The sequence below is a fragment of the Somniosus microcephalus genome, chromosome 6, assembly GCF_052327205.1.
Source record: "Somniosus microcephalus isolate GS21.2 chromosome 6, FLI_Smic_1.0, whole genome shotgun sequence".
In the NCBI taxonomy this organism is placed as follows: Eukaryota; Metazoa; Chordata; class Chondrichthyes; order Squaliformes; family Somniosidae; genus Somniosus; species Somniosus microcephalus.
In genome coordinates, this window is record NC_140992.1 from 263,263,818 (window position 1) to 263,286,704 (window position 22,887).

The 22,887-nt window shown below is 42.7% G+C and overlaps 1 protein-coding gene across 2 annotated transcripts in view; it reads left to right on the top strand.

Moving 5' to 3' along the window:
* The window catches only part of wwox (WW domain containing oxidoreductase), a 1,068,632-nt gene that overhangs the window by 538,332 nt on the left and 507,413 nt on the right, over positions 1-22,887 (top strand). Inside the window, exon 9 of one of the 2 annotated variants that reach the window (XM_085991830.1) lies at positions 21,854-22,569. The exons of the other annotated variant lie outside the window; for it this stretch is intronic. Coding sequence (XP_085847956.1) covers positions 21,854-21,970 — 117 coding nt within the window. The 3' untranslated portion in view covers positions 21,971-22,569. Of the gene's footprint in view, positions 1-21,853; positions 22,570-22,887 lie in introns of those variants that run through there. 2 annotated transcript variants of the gene reach the window in all.

Genomic DNA, 22,887 nt, shown 5'->3' on the forward strand with positions numbered 1-22,887 from the left:
GTCTTCCTGTCTCCTTTGCACTATCCTCCAAAAACACTATTTTTTTTCCTTGCATCTGTATGTGTGAAGTGGTCTGTGGAAGGTTATTTATTTTCTTCTGCAGAGCTCGGCATTCATTTTTAATGAGGGAATTTTTAAAGTTTACTATTCATCCATGAGGATTAGAATTTTTTTTTTTGCTGATTTCAATGCTTTGCTGAATGCTTTCTATAAAATTACTCTCTGCAATAATGTATTACCTTTTTAGTTATTTTTCAAAGTTATAATTTGTTGTCTCCTATATTAGGTACCCTCGTGCTCCCCATTCTGTGGCCAAAGTGGACAGGCATTTGACCTGCTTACCAGCCTTTTGCTTTTGTTGTGTAATCGGTTTCTAGTAACTGCACAACAGCAAGCAGGGATAAATCTCCTATCACTTTGATTTATTCTCTCACTCTTTGTGAGAAAGTGCCTGGCCTCTAATTTTGCACTCTCCCGGATAAGGATTTGATTGAGAATTAGGAGCTCAGCTGAGGTGAACTGTGGTCTTGAGTCAGCATCCCAGTAGATTGTACTAATATCTCAGTATTTAGCATATTGGATTAAATAAATATCCAAACCATTTTTTAGTTTCTGAGGAATAAACAAAGAAAAAGTTCTCAACCCAAAATACCGCAGAAGTACTCTAAAAGTTTGCATTAATTTGCCAAAATACCTTTCCTCTTATAAGGTACCAGCCCCTCATTACAGCAATTTTTGCTATGACCTGTGATATAGTGTGCAGTACTTTTGACCTCCTCCCCAGTGGTGAAACCGTGCCCTCTCTGTAACACATATCTCTTCATCACTAAATTATTATCTCATATATTTTATCCACTTCAAAAATCTGTTGGATAGTAAAAATGTGGAAGCAACTGGCAAGCAACGTCGAGACAATAAGATCAAAAAAATTAATTTATGGGGAAGGCATTTCAGATACTGATCCGCTTTGGAATCAAATAAAGAGCACAGACGGAACCAAGCTCGAGGTCCTTGAAGCTCATGTCAGTTGGCTGGAGCCAAGCAGCGTATTGGGAAATGTTGAACCAAAAAGTTATTTTTACCAAATGCACAGTGGCTTTTAAAAGAGTTTAAATTTTTAATGACCTGCTGTCAACAATGTTTTACTGGCCTTTTGACACTAAAGACAACAAGGGTTATGAGATTTCTACTCACTACTTCTCTAACCTGAAGAAATGATGCAGCAAATTCCTGCAGGATTGGGAGAGAATGAGAAGGATGGGGTTTGAAGCTTGGGGAAAGAGTCTGGGGAAGAGTGAGGGGCACATCTGCAGCTTCAGGTTGAGGCAAGAGCGTGCTGACAAGAAAATAGGTGGAAGAGTTCCTGCCATTTCTTTCTAAGCAAAAGAGAAATCTTGTGAGTCCTACTTCTGCGCATCGCTTGGTTCTCAGATTGTTAGAGCAGAAATGAAGGCATCTGGCTCACATCACTAAATCAGGCCATTAGAAGGCCACAGTGCTTCAAATCTTAACATTTTTAATAATATATAAAAAACTGGAATTATGTTACAGTATAAGGAATTCACACTAAAGATTCACTTGACATTCAATAAATTCACTGATTCTGAATTCAAAGAGGACATAAGTTGGAGAATCAAGACTCTAGTCTTGCAGCCCTACCTCTGACCCGTCCTCCCTCCAAGCTCGGCTCCCCGCTCGGAGCATGCGTTCAATGAATTTACCCATCTATGCCTTATGTGACATTGCAGTTTGACTCTTGTGGTTTATGATATCGTCTGAATTCCTCATATATGTTGCAGGCTTGTAACTTGCAAAACCACCTATCATTCTATTTATATTCATCCTCTTTACATGGCCCCAAAGATGGTCTCACAGAGAAAGTCGATTGTCTCCAATTTTTAAAAAAATACATTTTTAAAGGGGGTGCAAGAACAGAGAGACCTGGGGTTGTTTGTGTGCAAATCTTTGAAGGAGGCAGGACAGGTTAACAAAGCAGTTAATAACGCATAGACTCAACATTGAGTTCAACAATTTCAGATAATTATCCCTGCCCCCATTTTTCATGCAGTATGATTTTTGCCATTCCCATTTGCAACATTTTATCTTTCCTGCCTCTTACAAAAGTACAGGATGTTCTTTCTATTTCTTCCTCCCCTCCTAACCCCCCCCCCCCCCCGTCTCTGCACCTGCTTAATATCTGTTACATCTCCAGCTTTTTCCAGTTCTGATGAAGGGTCCCAGACCTGAAACGTTAACTCTGTTTCTCTCTTCACGGATGCTGCCTGGCCTGCTGAGTATTTCCAGCATTTTCTGTTGTTATTTCAGATTTCCAGCATCCGCAGTATTTTGCAATTCTATATAAACACTAGTTCGGCCCCAGCTGGAGTACTGTGCCCAATTCTGGGCACCACACTTTAAGAAGAACGTGAAGGCTTTGGAGAGGGTACAGAAGAGATTTACTAGAATGGTTCCAGCGATGAGGGATTACAGTCACGTGGATAGACTGGAGAAGCTGGGGTTGATCTCTTTAGAGCAGAGAAGGCTAAGAGGAGATTTAATAGAGGTGTTTAACGTCATGAAGGGTTTAGATAGAGTAAATTAAGAGAAACTGTTTCCAATGACTGAAGGGCCGATAACCAGAGGGCACAGATTTAAGGTGATTGGCAAAAGAACCAGAGGCGACATGAGGGAAAACTTTTTTATGCAACGAGTGGTTAGGATTTGGAATGCACTGCCTGATAGGGGGGTGGATACCGATTCAATAGTAGCCTTCAAAAGGGAATTGGATAAATACGTGAAGGAGAAAAAATTGCACTGATATGGGGAAAGAGCGGGGGAGTGGGACTGACTGGATTGCTCTTCGAAAGAGCTGGCGCAGACTCGATGGGCCGAATGGCCTCCTCCTGTGCTGTACCACTCTGTGATTCTATTGGTCTGGGGAATTTAAAAAAGAAAGAAAATCTCATTGGGTTTGTAAGACAACGTACAATTCTCTTTTTCTTGTACAGGGTGATCCTAGGATGAAATTTCAAAATACAATAGGGATCCTTTGGCAAAGTTCTCGTTGATTTTTTTTCATTCAACAAAATATCCCTTCTAAAGATACCTGTTGCCTCCTTGTGAAACACAACATTTTAGCTGCACGCACAAGTTACAGGCAGGTTTGTGAGTAGATATGATGGTACTGTCATAGAGTCTCTCTGACTACTTAAAAATAAATGTTGTGCTCATCAAGGTGAGGGATGCTGCTGAGTGAAAAACTTTCCACTTTGGGAACCCAGTGTCAGCAATGAGCAGTTCCAGGTCAGGTGCAAAGAACGAACTTGCATTTATATAGCGGCTTTCATAATCTCAGGACATCCCAACAACCTCTTTATTTAACAGAAGTTAGATGGTTGTTGCATTGGAGACTCTCCGCATGCCCAACTCTTGAAGTCTGCAGGAAGAAACAAAGGTAAGTAAACTTTTACTAACACTTTCCACTTTTAAAGTGTAAGCACTGTTGTAATGTAGAAAATGCGGTAGCTAATTTGCGCACAGCAAGATCCCACAAAGAGCAATGTGACGATGACCAATGTTTTTAGTGATGTGGGCTGAGGGATAAATGTTGGCCAATTCAATAGTGCCATGGGATCTTTTACATTCACCTGAGAGGGCAGATGGGGCCTCGATTTAACGTCTCATCCAAAAAGATAGTGCAGCACACCCTCAGTGCTGCACTGGAGTGTCAGCCTGGATTTTGTGCTCAAGGGCCAATGGGGAGCTTTTGGAGGCGAGACTCCCACTTTTTGGGTTTTAGTCCCGCCTCCATCAACTTCTGGCCAACCCACGCTATTTTCCCTTGATTTACCTTGTTAAGCCTGCCCAATGGGCTTAGCAGGCCAATTAAGGGAAAGCTGGTTACAGAAAACGTCAACATACGACGTTTCGTCTGTCAAAAATTTTTGACAGATGAATTGTCGTCGTTTGAAAGCTCTGTGAAGCTGTCAAACACTGACATTCTCTGTAGTTTGATGAATTCTTGAATTCAAGACTCATCAAACCTCTTTATTTAACAGAAGTTAGATGGTTGTTGCATTGGAGACTCTCCGCATACCCAACTCTTGAAGCCTGCAGGAAGAAACAAAGGTAAGTAAACTTTTACTAACACTTTCCACTTACCTCACATACTCACCTCTCCACACTTGCACCCATCACTTACCTTCATCGTGCACTTTTGCACCCCTCCGACCCCCGCAGACCTACTGTTCGCCTCGGTGACCCTGGCGGGGTTCGGAGTCTTCGGGAAGCCCGCACTTGTGTGGGTAAAATGGGGATAATCCTCTTATCTGCCTGTTAACTACCTGTTAACAGGCAGATAAGTGACACTAATCTCCTTCCCGCCTCCAAGGAGACGGGACCCGGCACGGGTCGACTACCCGCCTCCTGGCAAGATGGCACGGAGGCGGGTTGGGCACCTGCCCCCAGATTCTGCCATTTTCCCAGCAGTCCCGCCTCCATACCTGCCTCCCCAGGGCTGGCAAGATCGCGCCCCAAGTCTCTCGAATGGGACTTGAACCCACAACCTTCTGACTCAGAATTTTAAATTGGAAGCGTTGGATGAACAAAGCCAGTGTGGAAGGAGGGGGGGCAAGGATAGATCCTTGGAGTACTCTAGACGTAAGCTTACAGGGGCAGAAAGATAAGCCATGGCTGGAGCTGATCTGGCTACAATGGGAAAAGTACTGGTGGAACCAAGCAAGGCCAGTCCCATTGAACTGGACAACGGAGGAGTGGTGTTGGAGGCTGATTGACATAAGAAAACTACTAGGCACTTGGTCTAAGCGTTAAAGCTTTAATCAACTGTTTTACAACATGGAGGTCTAATTGTGTCCTTCATTAGTTCCTGTTAAGAATGTCCTGCGCAAGCTGGGCCTGTGTCCGTGTATTTATACTCTCCCTGGACAGCGCCACCCGCAGGCCACTCAGTTGATTCATGTCACTGATTATGTAGTCGACCATCTCAAAGGCTGCAGAGAGGTCAAGGAGAATGAGGAAGGACTCATTTTAAGTAAGAGAGTTACAGCCATCAGACTCTCTCCCCATCAATCTGGGCTGCGTTTTAACCTGGATTCCAGACATGAAAGGCCAGTGCCCCTATTGCATATCCTCTTTATCAATTCTTGCTATGTTTTTCAGGTGTTGAAAAAGAGCATTGATTTCTTTTAAACTTTAAAGACAGAAAAGCATGAAATGATTGCCAACCATAATGTGAAAATCACAAAACAGTTGCAGCACATGCCCTAGAGTTTCCCTGCTGGGTGCAAGAGCTCTGTGCGAAAGAAGCAGTTCCAATGCATTTTCTAAAGAATACAAACCTGATCATAATCCAGCACCAACAGTCGGCAGCCCACACAAGTGTCATAAAAGCACAGCAAACGGTATTTTCTGTATGAACTTTTGTTTCTTGTTATTGTCCTATTATTCCTAAACCGTAATGACTAATAATTTTTGTATCCAATTCATAATTACCATTAAAGCTGACAACACACACAGTATAATCTCCTCTTTCGGATCGCTGCTGGCAGATATCCTTCGCTTCTCTTGGGTTTTTTTTATGCCCCCCGCTCCCCCCCCCCCCCCCCCAATTTTTTTCTCTTGATTGCAATAAGTGCCAGCTACCTTCCCATACCTCAGCCAAGTAAGCCAAGAATGTTGGCAGGCTCTTCAATAACGGGGGTGTCATAGCTGAGTGCACTCTCGCTCGCACCTGATGTCCACATGCACCTTTTCCAGCAGGAGACATTGGATAGCAATCAAGGGCAGAAGTCGTTGGCTGAATATGTTTCCCGAACCCTTGAGCATTGAAGCCAATTGGAGCACCTTACTGCTTCCCTCCAACTGAGATCACACAAATGCTTTCTTTGAATGTGCTGTGTTATTAAAGGAAACTCAGTCTTCGGAAAGCTGAGTGTCGCTGGAACTTCCATTGCATGAACACATGGAAACCTCTCGTTCATTGAACTGTATGAAGAATTGCAATGGTCTCGTGGAATCAGATTGGTGAAAGTACTGTACTCAGTTATTTTGAACGCTGGAAAGATTTGCGTTTATATCGTGCCTTATCAGAAACATCTCAAAGCACTTCAAACAATAAATGCTATGCAGACCGATGCAGCAGCCTGTTTTCACATCACAAGATTCCACAACTTGTAGTTAGATTAATGATCAGTTGTCTGTTGTTTTTGGTAGTGTTGGCTGATGGAGGAATGTTGGCCAGGACACCGAGAGAGCTCGCTATGCTTCTCCAAGGTGTCAGCCTTGGCTCGGTGGAGCAATCGTGGGCTCAAGTCCCATTCGAAGCCTACACACTAGAGGCAAAATACTAACGTTGCTGGGGTTGCACAGAATATTAATCTAAGCTTGTAAAAATGGCGACGTTAATGCTTGTGGAAAAGCTGTCATTGCTGTGACAGTGCAACCTTTTCCCTGAAATGCCGATTGAGCATTTCCATATGTATGACTAAAACCCTTAGTAACCGAAAATACCAAAACATTTCTTACCTGCTTAGTTTCCATTGTGATTGAAGGTACCGATTGCAACATCTGTTCATGGATAATGCCCATCTATTAAGTTTTTTTGCTTCTCCTCCTTTTCCAGCCCCATCTAATTTCCCTTCCTCAACCTCTTTCCACTAAAAGTCATGACTCGTGCTAAGCACGAGTATGACTGCAGTGAATGAGTGTCGTAAAGCTATTTAACTGTGGAGCGCTCATCTGCACATGTCCTGCAGTGGGGTTCACTGGATAACAATCTGTAACAGGAATAGTGTTTACTCGCCCCCTTCAGTCCAGGGATTCTGAGGTCATCTGTAGCATTCCACCAGCTAGTTTAACACAGACCACGGATTGCACCAGGATAACAGTACCGCTCAGTGTAACATCTGTGGTCCTTTCACTCACTGAACCATTGGCCGCGGTTTTGAGGAGAGTTGCCTTGCCTCCCTTTTCTTTTATCTTTGGAATGGTTCGTGACGTGCTGGGACCAAAAAGAGGGAAGCAAAATTTGGAAGAAAAAAATTGTGGGGTGGGTGGTGAAAGAAGAGAGGAAGTATTGTCAAGATATTCACTGCAGATAAACAGAAGCGTGTAGCTCTTCGAGTTCTTTAGTTACTTCGCTATGTTTCAACTTGCCTTGTTTGCATTTCAACTGCAGTGGCATTTTTATTAAATGAGTGCTGAAAATCAATATTATGAGGAAAAAAATTCAATTTTTACATTATTGAGATACTGCAAGTGACGTAGGCTGCCCCTGTATATAGGTCACACCTCAAACCTGAACTGCCTCTGCAGGAAAATAAATAATTGTTAACTCACATATAGGATGCAGCCCCCCCCACCGCCTCCCTCCAACTTAATCTGCTTTTGTTATTTTTTCTATAAGAAGTATAACCTGTCTGCAAGTTAATATGAAAATTCAGAATCATAGGCTCACACAAACACTGTTCAGACTATTCCAAGAAAAGGTTACTGAAGTAAAAAGGAGCCTTGTCTGCTTGATTGTAGCTACGGGTTTAGTTATACTGCACATTTAGTGCGGATTCCATGTAGATTTCAGACTTAAGACAATTTGTAACCGTGGTCAGTGAACGTTTCTGTTAAATGACCAGAAAATGAAACTCCTAAACCATTTTCTGTCAGTGGCCATTGTATTAATTTCTATTAACTGAATCATTCAGTTGTGAATTCCTTTTAAAGTGGGACTATGGTATAAGGGAGAGTAAGCATTAATCTCAAGATAAGTGGCAACACATTAGACTTTCTCCCTGGAGTATCTGCTAAAACATAGCAAATACTCAGCAGAGACTGTGGGTGAGGGGATGGAAACAAGCGAAAGCCCCAATTTGTCTCTGGAATTCCAGAGCTTAGTGCCCGGGCAGCTGAAGGCACGGCCATCGGGGATGCGCAAGAGGCCAGAATTGGAGGAGCGCAGATATCTCTTGGAGGGTTGTAGGGCTGGAATTTACCCTTTATGTAAATACTTGTTTGCTGGATTATGGAACCTGAAGTGCACACTGTTGTTACCAGCTGTATAACAGTGTATTGCATGACTCGTATTGTTTCTACGTTGTCAACTAACTATAGCAAACTAAAAGAAATGGTTGCATTGTACAATATGCCTTTTTGAAAAAAAATCTTCCATTCCGATTAAATGTTTACAAAAGATCGTTACTAATGTTTCACTTTTAATAGCTGATTGGATAACCTTTTGGGACAAAAGCACCATTTGCCTCCAGTAAATGGAGGTGATGCTCTTCTCTTTCTCTCTCTCAGGCAGTCCCTCAGAACCGAGGATGACTTGCTTCCACATTAAAAATGAGTTCGCAGGTGACTGATGAGTCCAATGCGGGACCTACAGTCTCTGTCACAGGTGGGGCAGATGGTGGTTGAAGGGACGGGTGGGTGGGGTGCTTGGGTTGACGTGCACTCCTTGCGCTGCCTGCGCTTGGCTTCCGCTTGCTCCCGGCGAAGAGACTCGAGGTGTTCGGCGCCTTCCCGGATGCTTCTCCTCCACTTTGTGCGGTCTTGGGCCAGGGTTTCCCAGGTGTCGGTGGGGATGTTGCACTTTTTCAAGGAGGCTTTGAGGGTGTCCTTGAAGCATTTCCTCTGCCCACCTGGGGCTTTCTTGCCGTGCCGGAGCTCCGAGTAGAGCGCTTGTTTTGGGAGTCTCGTATCGGGCATGCGGACAATGTGACCCGTCCATCGGAGCTGATCGAGCGTGGTCAAAGCTTCGATGCTGGGGATGTTGGCCTGAGCAAGAACACTGACGTTGGTGCGCTTTTCCTGCCAATGGATTTGCACGATCTTGCGGAGGCAATGTTGGTGGTACCTCTCCAGTGCTTTGAGGTGCCTGCTGTACATGGTCCATGTCTCTGAGGCATATAGCAGGGCAGGTATCACTGCTGCTCTGTAGACCATGAGCTTAGTGCCGGGTTTGAGGTCCTGGTCTTCAAACACTCTCTTCCTCAGGCGACCGAAGGCTGCACTGGCACACTGAAGGCGGTGTTGGACTTCGTTGTCGATGTCTGCCCTTGTTGACAGTAGGCTCCCGAGATATGGAAAGTGGTCCACGTTGTGCAAGGCCTTGTCGTGGATTTTGATAATCGGGGGGCAGTACTGTGTGGCGGGGGCAGGTTGGTAGAGGACCTTTGTCTTACGGATGTTTAGTGTAAGGCCCATGCTCTCCTACGCTTCGGTGAAGGTGATGACGATGGTTTGGAGTTCGACCCCCGAGTGAGCGCAGACGCAAGCGTCGTCTGCATACTGTAATTCAACGTCAGACGATGGGGCGACCTTGGATCTGGACTGGAGATGACGGAGGTTGAACAGTTTCCCGATGTAGCACATTGCTGAATACCTGCAGCTGATTAGCTTGAAGGGAGAAGTCGCGTGTTTAAGTTTAAGAGGTTATTTACACAAGAACATGCTGCTTTTATTGCGTGCTGCATTGTTGGATAGGAACGTTTTATTCATGGTGCTGAAGTACTTGACATTATTGTTGTCAACAACCTGTAAGCAAAAGAAAATGAGACCTCTGGAGCTCCACAATCTCATCAACGCAAAAATGTACTGGTCGAATGGCTTGACAAACCATGACCTTTAATTAAATCTAGTCAATAGTTCAGGACAAATAGTTGGTGAGAAATCAATTTAGTAGAAATGTGTGATCACATTTAAGTACTGTAAATTTAATTGTGCACTTTTATGTAAAGATTAGGAGAATTTATTGTGTTAATTTATATGGAAATTGCCACTCACATCGTATTCGAGTGCACATGTCATTTGTTTTACTGTTGTATACAGCTTTGGAAACAACCCGGTCATTCCATGGAGAAGAGAAGTGTGCTTCTGCACTTGGCCCATTCACAAACTTGTTGAATTCACCCTCTTGATTGTATTTCATTGTCAAGAACTAACGCTTACTAATTTGGCAGCTTTTAGCTAGCTATCCTGTGGTGACACCGGCAGTAATTGGGCTTTTTTTTTGCACTAATAGGAGATTCAGCTGGAAAAAAAAATGAGAATGAAAGCGAGAAGAGAGAAATTTCCAGACTGTTGCCTATTGATTCTGTTGATTGTGAACACGGGAAAGCTGACATTCAGTGCACCTAATTGTGATTTTATTGACTATCATTTCTGCCTTGTTTATACTGCCATGAGTCGTAGCTCACCATGACTGATGGCTCTCGTTCAGACGGAACGTTGTGATTCAATCCACGCATATCCCATCTATTCAGCTTTCTGAATGCAGTGGTCATGCTTCTGCAGGTCTCCTGTGGGCCAAGAGGAAAGTGGAGAATAACAACCCTGGGGCATGACTGCAGGCACCGAGGTTATTCCCTCTGCTGCTAGCCTAGCCTGTGCTTCATAGATTAATGCAATCAGTCCCACAACGGGCAACTGCTATGATTGCAGGAAGAAGAAAAGATCTATTCGAAGAGTTGATTATATACAGCTTATGGTTTTATAAACTACACTGTATGATCTGCTTTCTTCTCTTTCCCTTCCAATCCCACACGACACTCCTCGAGTGAGTACATATTTGCAATACTTAGACTTTCTCTATTATGCTTTAGAAGAATACCACAAAACACTGCTGATATGTATCCAGCTACATCACAGTAATCTCTGAGCTATGGTTCACGAATTAGCCATGCAGATTTTAGTCAATGAGATTTAAAAGGTCCGTCTTCAGCCAGTCACAGATTTTTTTTTGAACCACTAAAAGAGCTCTGTAATAGAGCATCTTGATTTCATTAACGACCTATTCAGTGTATTAGTCAATTTATTCTGGCTTCTGAATTAAGTATTTACGTATCTAAGTACAGTATGATCATTAAATACGCTGGCCGGGAAGTTGCTCGGGGTCTCTCGTGCTTTGCCGCTGTAACTTTGGCAGAAATGGCGTTTATATGTGAATAAAAGGCTTCCACTGAAGGTACGGTGGCATAGCGGGAGAAGGGAATTCCCAGCGAATGGAAAAAATGTAAGAAATCTGTAAATTTAATCAATTTAAAATTCCATTCACTTTAGCACTAGAAATCAACAGCGTTCTTCCCATTCAATAAAGGACAACATAAAACTCCCATTTTCTACCTCAGGTGTATGCAAAAGATCCCATGGTGCTATTTCAAAGAAGAGCAGGGGAGTACTAGGCCAATATTTATCCCTCAACCAACATTGGTCATTATCACATTGCTGTGCGCAAATTGGCTGCCACGTTTCCTAGATTACAACAGTGACTACACTTCAAAAAAAGTACTTAATTGGCTGTAAAGCTGTAAAGCGCTGTTGGTTGTGAAAGGCACTATATAAATGCAAGTCTTTTTTTATCTCTGTGACTCCAGACCCACAGCAATGTGGTTGACTCTTAACTGCCCTCAGAAATGGCCTAGCAAGCCGCCCAGTTGGACTAAACCACTACAAAGAACAGCAGTTCAAGAAGGCAGCTCATCACCACCTTCTCAAGGGCAATTAGGGATGGGCCACTTGCCAGCGACGCCCACATCCCGTGATCGAATAACTAAAAAAGCAGGCTGGATTGTTTTGCGTATCTGACTAACAATGACGGTGTGGCTTGTGGGGTGAAATCCCATAAACTAAAATAATACCAGTGTGTTTTCTTTTATAATCAGCTTTTGATGCTTTTGTGAAAATGTAGCTTGTTTTAAAGAGAGCAAATTATTTATGACTGGGAAGAGAGAACAGTCTTGAATATTTTTTATTGTGGTGGCACGTGCAAATGATACCCTGACATTTTTGATTTGTTGCTCTTTCACTTGTCAGTTTTTTCCCCTCCTCCTCCTCCTCTCCTGAAAGCATTGACTCCTTGCTGGAAGTTGGTTTCACAGGCACCAGTTATTCATATTGACGTTGAGTATTGGCATTTAGTTTGACTGTCATTTCAAAGTCATCAGAACCTTCCTCACCCACGTATTTTTGACTGGGTAGTGATCAGGAGTTTGAACTGTGGCCGATTTCCCTCTCACGGGGGCACTAGGGCCGATTGTAGTCCAACTTCTGTTGCCAAACCTGAGATCAGAGCACAGACGAGAGGTCTAACCTAGGACTTTCCTGGTCTGTGTGATTCAACTACTTACTAGATAAACTTGTTGAGCCATCAGGGATTCCTACATTGCAAATGTGATTACACTTCAAAAGTACTTCATTGGCGGTAAAGCTCTTTGGGAGTCCTGAGGTTGTGAAAAGCACTGTATAAATGCAAGTCTTTCTTTTCTTTGGGGAGCCATTGCAGCAATGTTTGGCGAACAAAGACAGTACTGCTCTTAATTTCAGAAGTCTGAACATTACTGTACACCTCAAATTTTAGGAAAGCTTTATTGGAGTCAAAATTGTGAATGGAAATATTTGGTTTCTTGAAAATTCAGTGGGCCCTGTATCTGGATCTAAATGGCAGTTGATCTAAATGAGCTGAATGATCTTTCCTCGTTTCAGGCTGCAGATCGAGCATGCAGAGAGTTATTGCTGTTTGTACTCCACTTCTTGCCCCACAGCCAGCAGCTCTCCTTACAGATGAGAACCAAATTACCTTGGGATTGAGAGGGGGAGTGTGGAGTAGTTCTGTCCACTGTCCTGGTTGAAGACGAATGCTTGGAGTTGAACTCCATGGAAGAGTAGCAGCAGACTAGTACTAGGGTTAATCTCTGGTTAGGGCCAGTTTCTGTGCATGCATTAAAGATTTGCATTCCTGAGTCAAAATATCTTTAAGCTATGTCCATCACACTTTGGGTGTCACACTATCACATACCTAATTTCTATGTCACATTTGAAAGGCAAATATAAAAAGGTGAAAGAAGGCCAGTCAGTTCCAATCTACAGAGAACTTTACCTAGCAACAGAGAAATCCCTTCTATTTTACCTAAGGAATCTCACTTAACTCACATTTATGGGATTTACGATGATCATGTCGAAGTGATCTCACAGCATGGATTTGTGCAAGAGTTGGGAGTACAAGGTCTGAAAATGCCCATACCAACCTAAACAGCTTCTGCTGTGCCAGATACATTTCTAGAGCTATTTACTGCAATACTTTGCCAGTTTACATGGATGGCGGACTCTGGAGTTGCTGATTAGACTCTGTTAAAGAAACACACATGCCAGGCATTGCAGTAGGTCAGTGTGGAAAGCATCAATAATTAATGTTTCTTGATTTGCCACTAGCAAAACAAAAGTACACAACAAAATGGGTGCAATGATCTCCTGAGCAATGTTACAGCTGAAGTATTTTTAAGAGCCCTTTTGCTTGCGTATTGGTTGTTCTATGACTGCGTGAAGGGATTACACTGTGGGGTTACCGCTGAAACTGCATGAAGGATAGATCAAGCGCTGGCTATGGGGTGTGCATTTCTGTTTGATACATTCTCTGTGTTTCCCCATTGGGTGCCTGGCTCTATAGAATGGCAAAATAATCTAACAGCTGCTGCTATTCTTTTTTCTTTCTTTTTCATGTTCAAATGTTATCACATGCCAACAATATACAGGAAGCTCAGTGTGATGTGCCTTTTGGGAGAAGCTTTGCATTTATCTCCCTGTTTAAAGGGGCAGCGTTCGTGTTTTACTTGACTTACGGCTGGATTCAGAAAGAATACAGAAAATCGCATGACATATTTCAGCTTTTGAGGTTCAAAGCATTTGAAACGAATGTAATCGTCCCACTTGAAGAAGAAAATTCTGACATGGTATCCTTGGCTCCATATACCTGCTACTTGAGCTTAAAATGCTGGGGATTCAAGGAAAAACCTGGGAGTGGATAGAATGAGGAGAGGACATATAAATTAAGTGCTACAATCCTGAAGTGGGTGCACAATCAGAGAGACCTGGGGGCATGTGTGCACAAATGGTTGAAGGTGCCAGGGCAGGTTGAGAAAGCAGTTAAAAAAACTTAGGGGATCCTGGGCTTCATGAATAGAGGTATAGAGTACAAAAGTGTGGAAATGATGAAGAACCTGTATAAAACACTGGTTCGGCCCCAACTGGAGTGCTGTGTCCAATTCTGGGCACCACACTTTAGGAAGGATGTGAAGGCCTTAGAGAGGGTGCAAAAAAGATTTACGAGAATGATTCCAGGAATGAGAGACTTCAGTTACATTGATAGACTGGAGAAGCTGGGGTTGTTCTCTTTGGAGCAGAGAAGATTGAGAGGAGATTTGATAGAGGCTTTCAAAATCATGAGGGGTCTGGACAGAGTCAATAGAGAGAAACTGTTCCCATTGGCGGAAGAGTAGAGAACCAGAGGACACAGATTTAAGGTGATTGGCAAAAGAACCAAAGGTGACATAAGAAAAACCTTTTTTGCGCAGCGAGTGGTTAGGATCTGGAATGCACTGCCTGAAAGGGTGGTGGAGGCAGATTCAATCGTGGCTTTCAAAAGGGAGTTGGATAAGTATCTGAAGGAAAGACATTTGCAGGGCTAGGGGGAAAGGGCGGGAGTGTGGGACTAGCTAAAGTGCTCTTGCAGCGAGCCGGCATGGGCCTAATGGCCTCCTTCCATGCTGTAACCATTCCATTCTATGATTCTAAGAAATTGTCTAATGAAGCAGCCGGTATCTATTAGAGGAGCACTGTCAGGGTTAGGGGCAACTGCTGAGTGAAGTGGCCCAGGGATCATTTTTGGGATGTTTCTAATTTATATTAATGACTTGGATTGAGAAGCTCAATGCAAACTGACCAAATTTGCAGATGTTGGCGATCTTGAATTTGCAATGGACCTACAGAATATGTAAGTCGGCAGAATAGAAGCAAATCAAATTTAACACAGAAAAGTACAAAATAGGAGTTGTAAGTCCTGCATAATTTGTATTGAAATACTTGAAGGTGAAGTTGAAAAAGATTTAAGGGTTTGCGTCGACTCAGCACTCAACGGGGGTGATTTTCACTCAGAAGTCGGGAAGGAGGCGGGACTACATCTTTCGGGGTTGAAGTCCCGCCTCCATCGAGATGCAGCCAATCCACACGATTTTAACTTGATTGACCTTGTTGAGCCCGCCCAGTGGGCTCAGCAGGCCAATTAAGGGCCACCCGGCAACAGGTGACGTCACAGACTGAAATTTCATCTGTCGACGTTTTGACAGATGCAATATCAGTGTTTCACAGCTGTTTGAAGCTGTCAAACACTGACAGTCTTACTTCTAACCTGAGTCCTTCTACACAGACTCAGTTAGAAATCTCTCCGGCACAGAAAGCTGCAGGCTGTCACTTTTGACTGTTCGCAGCCGTTCTGCTTTCCGTGCCGGTTAGATGATGGACTCCCGAAACCTAGAGGAAGGAAGGCTAAAAAGGTAAGTACAGGTAATTTAAACTTCTTTACACACTTTAGACACACCAAACACACTTACCTTTGCACTCATGCACACATCACTCACCTGAACACCGACATCTCGACCCCTCCAAGTCCTTCAACCCGACGGCCCAACTCCTCTAACTTGGCGTGGTTTGGAGCCGTCGGGAATCCCACACTTCAAGCTTCAAAATAGGGATTAGGCTAAAAACTGCTTGTTAACTACCTGTTAACAGGCAGTTAATTGTCACTAATCCCTTCCTGCCTCGGGTAGGCGGGTCCCAGTGCGGGGTGGGTACCCGCCTCCTTTGAAACTTACATGGAAGCGGATTAGGGGTGGGATGGTGTCGGGACCCCCGAATTCGGGACTTTAACCCCCCGCACGCCTCCAATCCCAACTCCACGGGTCAGTTAAAATCGAGGCCAACATGTCTAATCAGCAATGGACAAGGCAGATAGAATGATGAACTACAAAGCCATAACAGTGGAGTACAAGGCAAATAAAGTTATGCTTTAACAGCTCAGTGCTATTTTAAACACCATACTTTGAGTATTGTGCCCAGTTCTGGTCACGGAGACACGTGGGAAATATCCAAGCTCTAGCAATGCTGTAGAGAAGAGCCACGAGACTGATTGTTCATGTCAGAGGACTGAGTTATGAAGAAAGATTGGAGAAACTTAGGCTGTTCACCCTTGTGAAAGGGAGCGGCCGAGAGTGGATCTTGCAATTAATGGCATGGTAAAGATAAATCTGGAACATTACTTCAAATTAAACTATGACAGTTGGATAAAGGAGCACAAGTTCAAACTGATGAAAGACAAATTTAGACTGATGTTTGGAAGTTCTTCGCACAGAGTAATGAGCGTGTGAAATGGATCTCTGGGTAAGGTGTTGGAGGGAAAATCCCTGGAATCATTTAAGAAGTAGCTGGAAGCTGTGCTGGGTACACTGTTGAACTTTTCTAGATGGAGGAGCTAGGGTGGATCAGTTGGCCCACCTCATCCATGTCTACCTTCAGACATCAGACACCCCACAGTGCAGATAGAGGCCATTTCGGCCCGTCGAGCCTGCACCGACACATATCCCACCCGATCCCCGTAACCCCTACACACCAACACATATCCCACCCTATCCCCGTAACCCCACGTATTTAATCCCCCTAACACTAAGGGTCAATTTATCATAGTCAATCAACCTAACCCGCACATCTTTGGACTGTGGAGGAAACCGGAGCACCCGGAGGAAACCCACGCAAACACGGGGAGAATGTGCAAACTCCACACAGACAGTCACCCGAGGCCGGATTCGAACCCGGGTCCCTGGCGCTGTGAGGCAACAGTGCTAACCACTATGCCACCGTGCTGCCACCTTGTAATGTGAAAATGCCGTGAGTTCAGTATAGACCTACCATCATGCCAATAGCAAGCAAATAAAACTGCTAAGATGTCTAACTTTGATAGCAAGTCACAAAGGGGTCAATAACCAGAGGGCATAGTTACAAGGTAAGGGGAAGGAGCTTTAGAGGGGATTTGAGGAAAAACTTTTTCACCCAGAGGGTGGTTGGAATCTGGAACTCACTGCCTGAAAGGGTGGTAGAGGCAGGAACCCTCACAACATTCAAGAAGTATTTAGATGAGCACTTGAAACGCCATAACATACAAGGCTACGGACCAAGTGCTGGAAAATGGGATTAGAATAGACAGGGCTTGATGGCCAGCGCAGACACGATGGGCTGAAGGGCCTCTTTTTGTGCTGTAAAACTTTATGACAAAGTTGGACATCACAGCTCATAATATTAAATGCACTTTGATAATAAAAAACAAGATCACATTCCTCTGCCTCTTTTTTGTTCCCATTTTGTCTCATTTAAAGGAACTCTTGCTTGCCTTCTCCAGCTGAAATGTCACGACCACAATCTTCAACATGGCTGTCACTGCTGTTGTCCTGCAATTGGGTTTAAAGGGGTGAGACCATGCTCTCCTCTCTCAATGCCCTTGTAACACGGAGTCGTAATGGCAGGATGTTCAACTTGCCAGAATTTGAAAAGGCTGTTTTCTTACTGTTGAGCATGAATTTTCTGTTTAGTGTACCAAGAGAATGAAGGTTGGGGTAGGAGTGGAGAACCAGAATAGAAAATGAAAGGACAAAGAAAACGGAAGGAATATTTAAACTTGAAGTTGGCGCAAGTTAGAAGGAAAGCATGTGGTCAGAGAAGACAATTTGGAACTGCATCGCTCCGCTTTTTTCAGGAGCACCAATTTAAATAACTGCAGTTTAAACAAGTAAGAAATAACTTTTCTCAGCTCCTAATTATTAGCTTGGCTCAGTTAGTTGCATACTCATCTCTGAGTCAGAAGATTGTGAGTTCAAGCTGAACCCCAGCACCTGAGCACATAATCAAGGCTGATACTCCAGTACAATACAGGTTGAGTGCTGATTGTTGGAGATGCCATCCTTTAAAGAAGATGTCAAAATTAAATCACATCTGCCTGTTCATGTGAATGTTAAAGAACCCATTGCACTATCTGAAGAACAGAGAGCGCTCTAATATACAACACTGCAAATCAACATCCCCCCCCCCCCCCCCTACTGACAGGCTAACAGCTAATTTCATGCCATTGCTATTTGAGAAATTTTGGTGTACCCAAAATGGTTGCCGCTTTCACCTGTATAACAACAGTCACTGCACTTCTGTGTGAAATGCTTTGGAACATTTCTGAGAGATTTGATTAGGTGCTACATTAATACAAGTCTTTTTTTGTCCTTTTTCATTACTAAGGCACATTAATTGAAAGCTGGTTGCATTTGTTTGCCTTCGGAACTGCCAATCAACCTGGTGAGTGTGGGCGGGACCACAGCTTGCAGCCCAGCAGCACGCGGTCCCTGTCCACACCCATGTATATGACAGTTCAGAAAATAAATACAGTATGTACAACTTTCCAATTACTAGTCCTTAGTAATGAAAGGCAATTGGAAACTGATTCATTTTGCCAGGCTATGATTATTTTAGAATTATTTTGTTTTCAAAAAATGAGCGTATTATTGCAGATCCAATTTGGTCTTTTGTGTTTTGTAGCTCCCTATATTTCTGTTATTGAGGCAGGTTTTATTATATATATATTATATATGTGAATTTTAATTTAAAAGTGGTAACACTTGATGCTGGAGTGAAGCTGCAACACTGAGAGATGACCATGTGAAATTAATTTGCATTGAGGCAAATCCCAAGTTCATTTGATGCGCATCCAATGAAATTTCAGTACATCACTGATGTGCCACAAAGACCCAATAGGGAGCCTTGTAAGAAACAGCAGTACCAGTTTCCCCCCCCCCCCCCCCCTTGTGTGTGGAAGCATTTCCTTCCACACAGCACTGTATCTATCAGCTAGTCTGAGAAGTGATCACATTTACTGGAGGAGAAGGTGGATTTGAATGACTTCATTACATCTTCTTCTTAGGCAGTCCCTCGGAACCGAGGATGACTTGCTTCCACATTACTTCGTTACATGAGGTCCAAACCACAACCAAGTGATCTGGGCGTGAAGCAGAATCTCCATCAGTTGTGTTACTTGGCGATGCGTTGTCATGTCGAGATTATAGTTCTCTACAAATAATGATAAAAATGAAAAGAAGAAGTTGTCGATAGTTTGTGGGATAGTACGGTGGACTCTGAATATTACTTTTCAGAATGCATCATCATGATGGGGTAGAAATTGCCCACCATTTTAACTGTTTCATACTCAGCACGTTTACAAATATGCATTGTTTGCAGTGAGAATTGAGATAATCCTGTTGGCTACTTAGGGATGATGTGGGTTAACAGTGCATTTGCAGTCGTCATTAAACTAGAAGAAGGGAGCCTTTTCTCCAAAACCACTTAGTCCAACTTGTCATAATCTCATTTGAGCTGATTGCTTTTCAGTAAATCCTCCCACTTCCCCCCCCCCCAAACCCCCCCCCCCCCACAGAAATGGAAGACACCAGCTGTTTAGAGAACAAATTAGTTTCAAGTTCACCATTCGTTATTTTCATCGACTCGCTGCCGATTCCCAATTTTTCACTTGCACGAAACTGGCCACATTTAATCGGGTAATGATGGATTCATCTGCTACTTAATCATTAGTTTGCTGAGATGTTCCAGCCATCATAATGTGACAAAAACACCTTGAACCGAAAATGGATGCAGCAGCCAAGACCCCAATCGGATTCCAGATGAGGCGAAAACAAAACATCTCTCGGTGTACTTGATCAATACATTTCTATAAATATGGATTAAAAATAAGAAAAGAAGATATATGTAACTGTAAATGAAATGATTTTTAAATAGGCTTTCAGATTTTGCACTTCAGTGTGCATATCTTGTTACTAATGAGGTGTTTTTGCGGAACAGACGATAATTGCGCAGATAGTCTGCTGTTATTTTTGCATATTATGTTCCAGTTTAAAAACAATACAAGACAGATTAAGCTGATAATAGGACAGTAAAACTAAGCTGTAAATGTCTGCCACAGTGGGGAAACAGTTCAACTGATGAGGGAGATTTATTGAAGGTGCATGGCACTCTTTCATTACACTATAAAAACAGAAGAGCTTCTGAAGGGTTATAAATGCAAAGAAATAAAAGTAGTGCGAGAGAGCGACCCAGTGTATCCCAGGCCCAAGATTAACATTCCTGCCACGCACTAGCTACAATTGCGAAGTGCTGCTGACAATTTTTTTTTCTTTCTATAATGTGGAATGAAATACCAGTCTGTTTCAGGGACAACTACACAAAGATAGGATGTCACTGGCTCCAGACTTAATCTTCTGTTTAATCCTGAAAGATCAACTGCAGTGTAGTTGTAAAAGTTTCATCACATTAAACGCCCTGAAACATTGTGGCTGTGTGAATACACAAATAGCACCACACAGGCATGAGGTCACCCATGTTATTGATGAGAGAGAGAGAGAGAGAGAGTAGAGCGATCATTTTCCTGGTATTCTCCTGCTTTTAATAGGCCCTGTATTGTTCTAGTCTGTAAAGCCCTGGTTCAGTTCATAGGAAAAGAAGGGGAAACAAAATCAATAGTCCACTTGTTGGGGACAAATGAATTATTCTTATGTGAATGTAACGCAGCACTTGCACAGCCCAGTGAGCAGCTTTGTGAGGGAGATGAACTGTGGAAAATCATCTTCAGCGCACAGTAATAACACATTGTGCAAGTTAATTTTTATTTCATATAGTGGGACAAGACACTGTCCTTGTGTAGGGACAATTTATGAAAAAAAACTTCCATTACAATGGAGCATAATGCATGAGAGCACCACAAGCACATTTATTAGATAAAGCAATTCACAGTTGAAAGTTTAACCCTCAGAGTACTGTATTTTTGCAGCAGCACTTTATCCTAGTGTGTGTCTCTCTGCAGACCTGTGCTGAATGATATGCAGGGAAGAATTGTGAGAATAAAGTGCTGATCGCATCCGATTCAATGTGAAATGCACGCTCTGCAGGGGGACCAAAGCCATTCTAATCTTAGGGTGCATTCTGATCCACGTTTAAAGATAAATTATTTTACTACACTGGCAAGCTTAAAATGACAGCTCAGTAAAATAGTTTTTCTGAAACTTCACACGCAGCAAAATACACCCCCTTGTCTCTTGTCCAGTGAGCAGCTCATTAATTCACAGCAGTGGTGGTGTCCAGCTTTTTGTCTAATTGACTTAGCTTCGATTCATGAGATCCCCCCTCCCCCCCCCCTCCAAACAGTGGCAATACAAATACTAAATACAAGCAATATTTTAAGACATGAAGCTTTCAATTATTTTTTTTTAATGAATTTATAAAGACTCTATCTGACCATTTTTACTAAGTGCTTTTTAACCATTCTCGCTGGGGAAAGCTCTTAGTAATTTATGATGGTAATTTTTTGCATATAATAGGCAATGCTATTCCTTTTTCGTGTGGTGTCTTTCTAAAATCATAGTAGCTTTCCAATTTTCATCAAATTTGTATTTTTAAATGTTCTTTTCCTATCACTCTTCATCTAACCCTACCTAGGGTACGGTAGCACAGTGGTTATGTTACTGGACTAGTAATCCAGCAGCCTGGACTAATGATCCAGAGATGTGAGTTCAAATCCGGAATTAAAAGCTAGTATCAGTAATGGTGACCATGAAACTACCGGATTGTAAAAACCCATCTGGTTCACTAATGGGAAAGGAATCTGTCGTTCTTACCTGGTCTGGCCTATATGTGACTCCAGACTCACAGCAATGTGGTTGACTCTTAACTGCTACAAGGAAGTATAACAGCACTGTGGGAGTAACTTCACCGCATGGACTGCAGTGGTTCAAGAGGCTCACCACCACCGAGGGCAATTAGGGATGGGAAATAAATGCTGGCCTTGCTAGTGACGCCCACATCCCGTGAATGAATATAAAAAAAAAATCAGCACAACCTTCTATTCCTTCCTCGTTTCTTGCTTTGTTTTTAGTGTAATATACTTGTTTTGTTTTGGCCCATGAAATTTTAGCAGGCGAACCCAGCGGCTTCCAAAGTGCAAGAGCCCACAATCGTCTGGCATGACTCCAAGATGGTGGCAATTGTGCCATGTGGCAAGAGGAACGGATGTAATGACTGTACCCTGTAAGGGGTATTGATCTGCGAACATTGTTGCTGTTGTAATAGTGGGAAGTTGCAGAGCTTCTGTAGATATTGTATGTAAATCCAGTGTGTTGGAGTGTACATGACTGGTGCTTCTGTTTATAAAAAAAAAAAAAAATCCGATTCCATGAATCACTCACACAAATGACCTTTATTTAGTAAAAGGCATATCTCTAAACTGGTTGAATGTATGATTGCAATCTGTATAAAGAATGCTTATTCAGCAAGGCTCATTTCTGGTGTGTGGCAAGGTCTTTATTTCAAGGTGTCCTCTGTTGTTGCTTTTGAATCTTTTCTCAATGCATTTGATTGCTTTATCTTGCACTGGAAATGGTTTTTTTTTTAAAGGGAAAAATAGAATTCAGCTAATACTCCAAATCTCCCTTTACCCTTTTTTCTTTGCACTTGCTTTCAGCTATACCCTGTCTAAAACTATGGTTGCCATAGGTTGAGTCTTAGAACAGGGATGTGCGACCTGAGGGGGAAAACAATCAATTATTTGAGGGAGAGCAGAAGAACTTAAAAAAAATTCTATTTGTAAATTGATCATTGTGGTTCCAATTCAAAGATCCATGACATTAGTTTTCAATAAAGTTATCAAACTCTTTGTGTGTGTGTGTGTGTGTGTGTGTGTGTGTGTGTGTGTGTGTGTGTAAGCTGGAATTTGTATTATTGCTGTTGGGTGCTATCACCCCCCTTTATAGAATTAAATAGACTATGAAGAAAATCATTGAGCTCCTATTTTTTCTCAGAAAAGAAACTCTGTGAGGATAAATTGTTTTCCTTGTATCTCGTTCATGGAGTTTTAAAAAAAATTACGATACTAGTTACCAAGATCACATTATAATAGCTAACAGTTTGCATAATGCTAACTAACAGTTGAATGGCATAACAGAATATCAA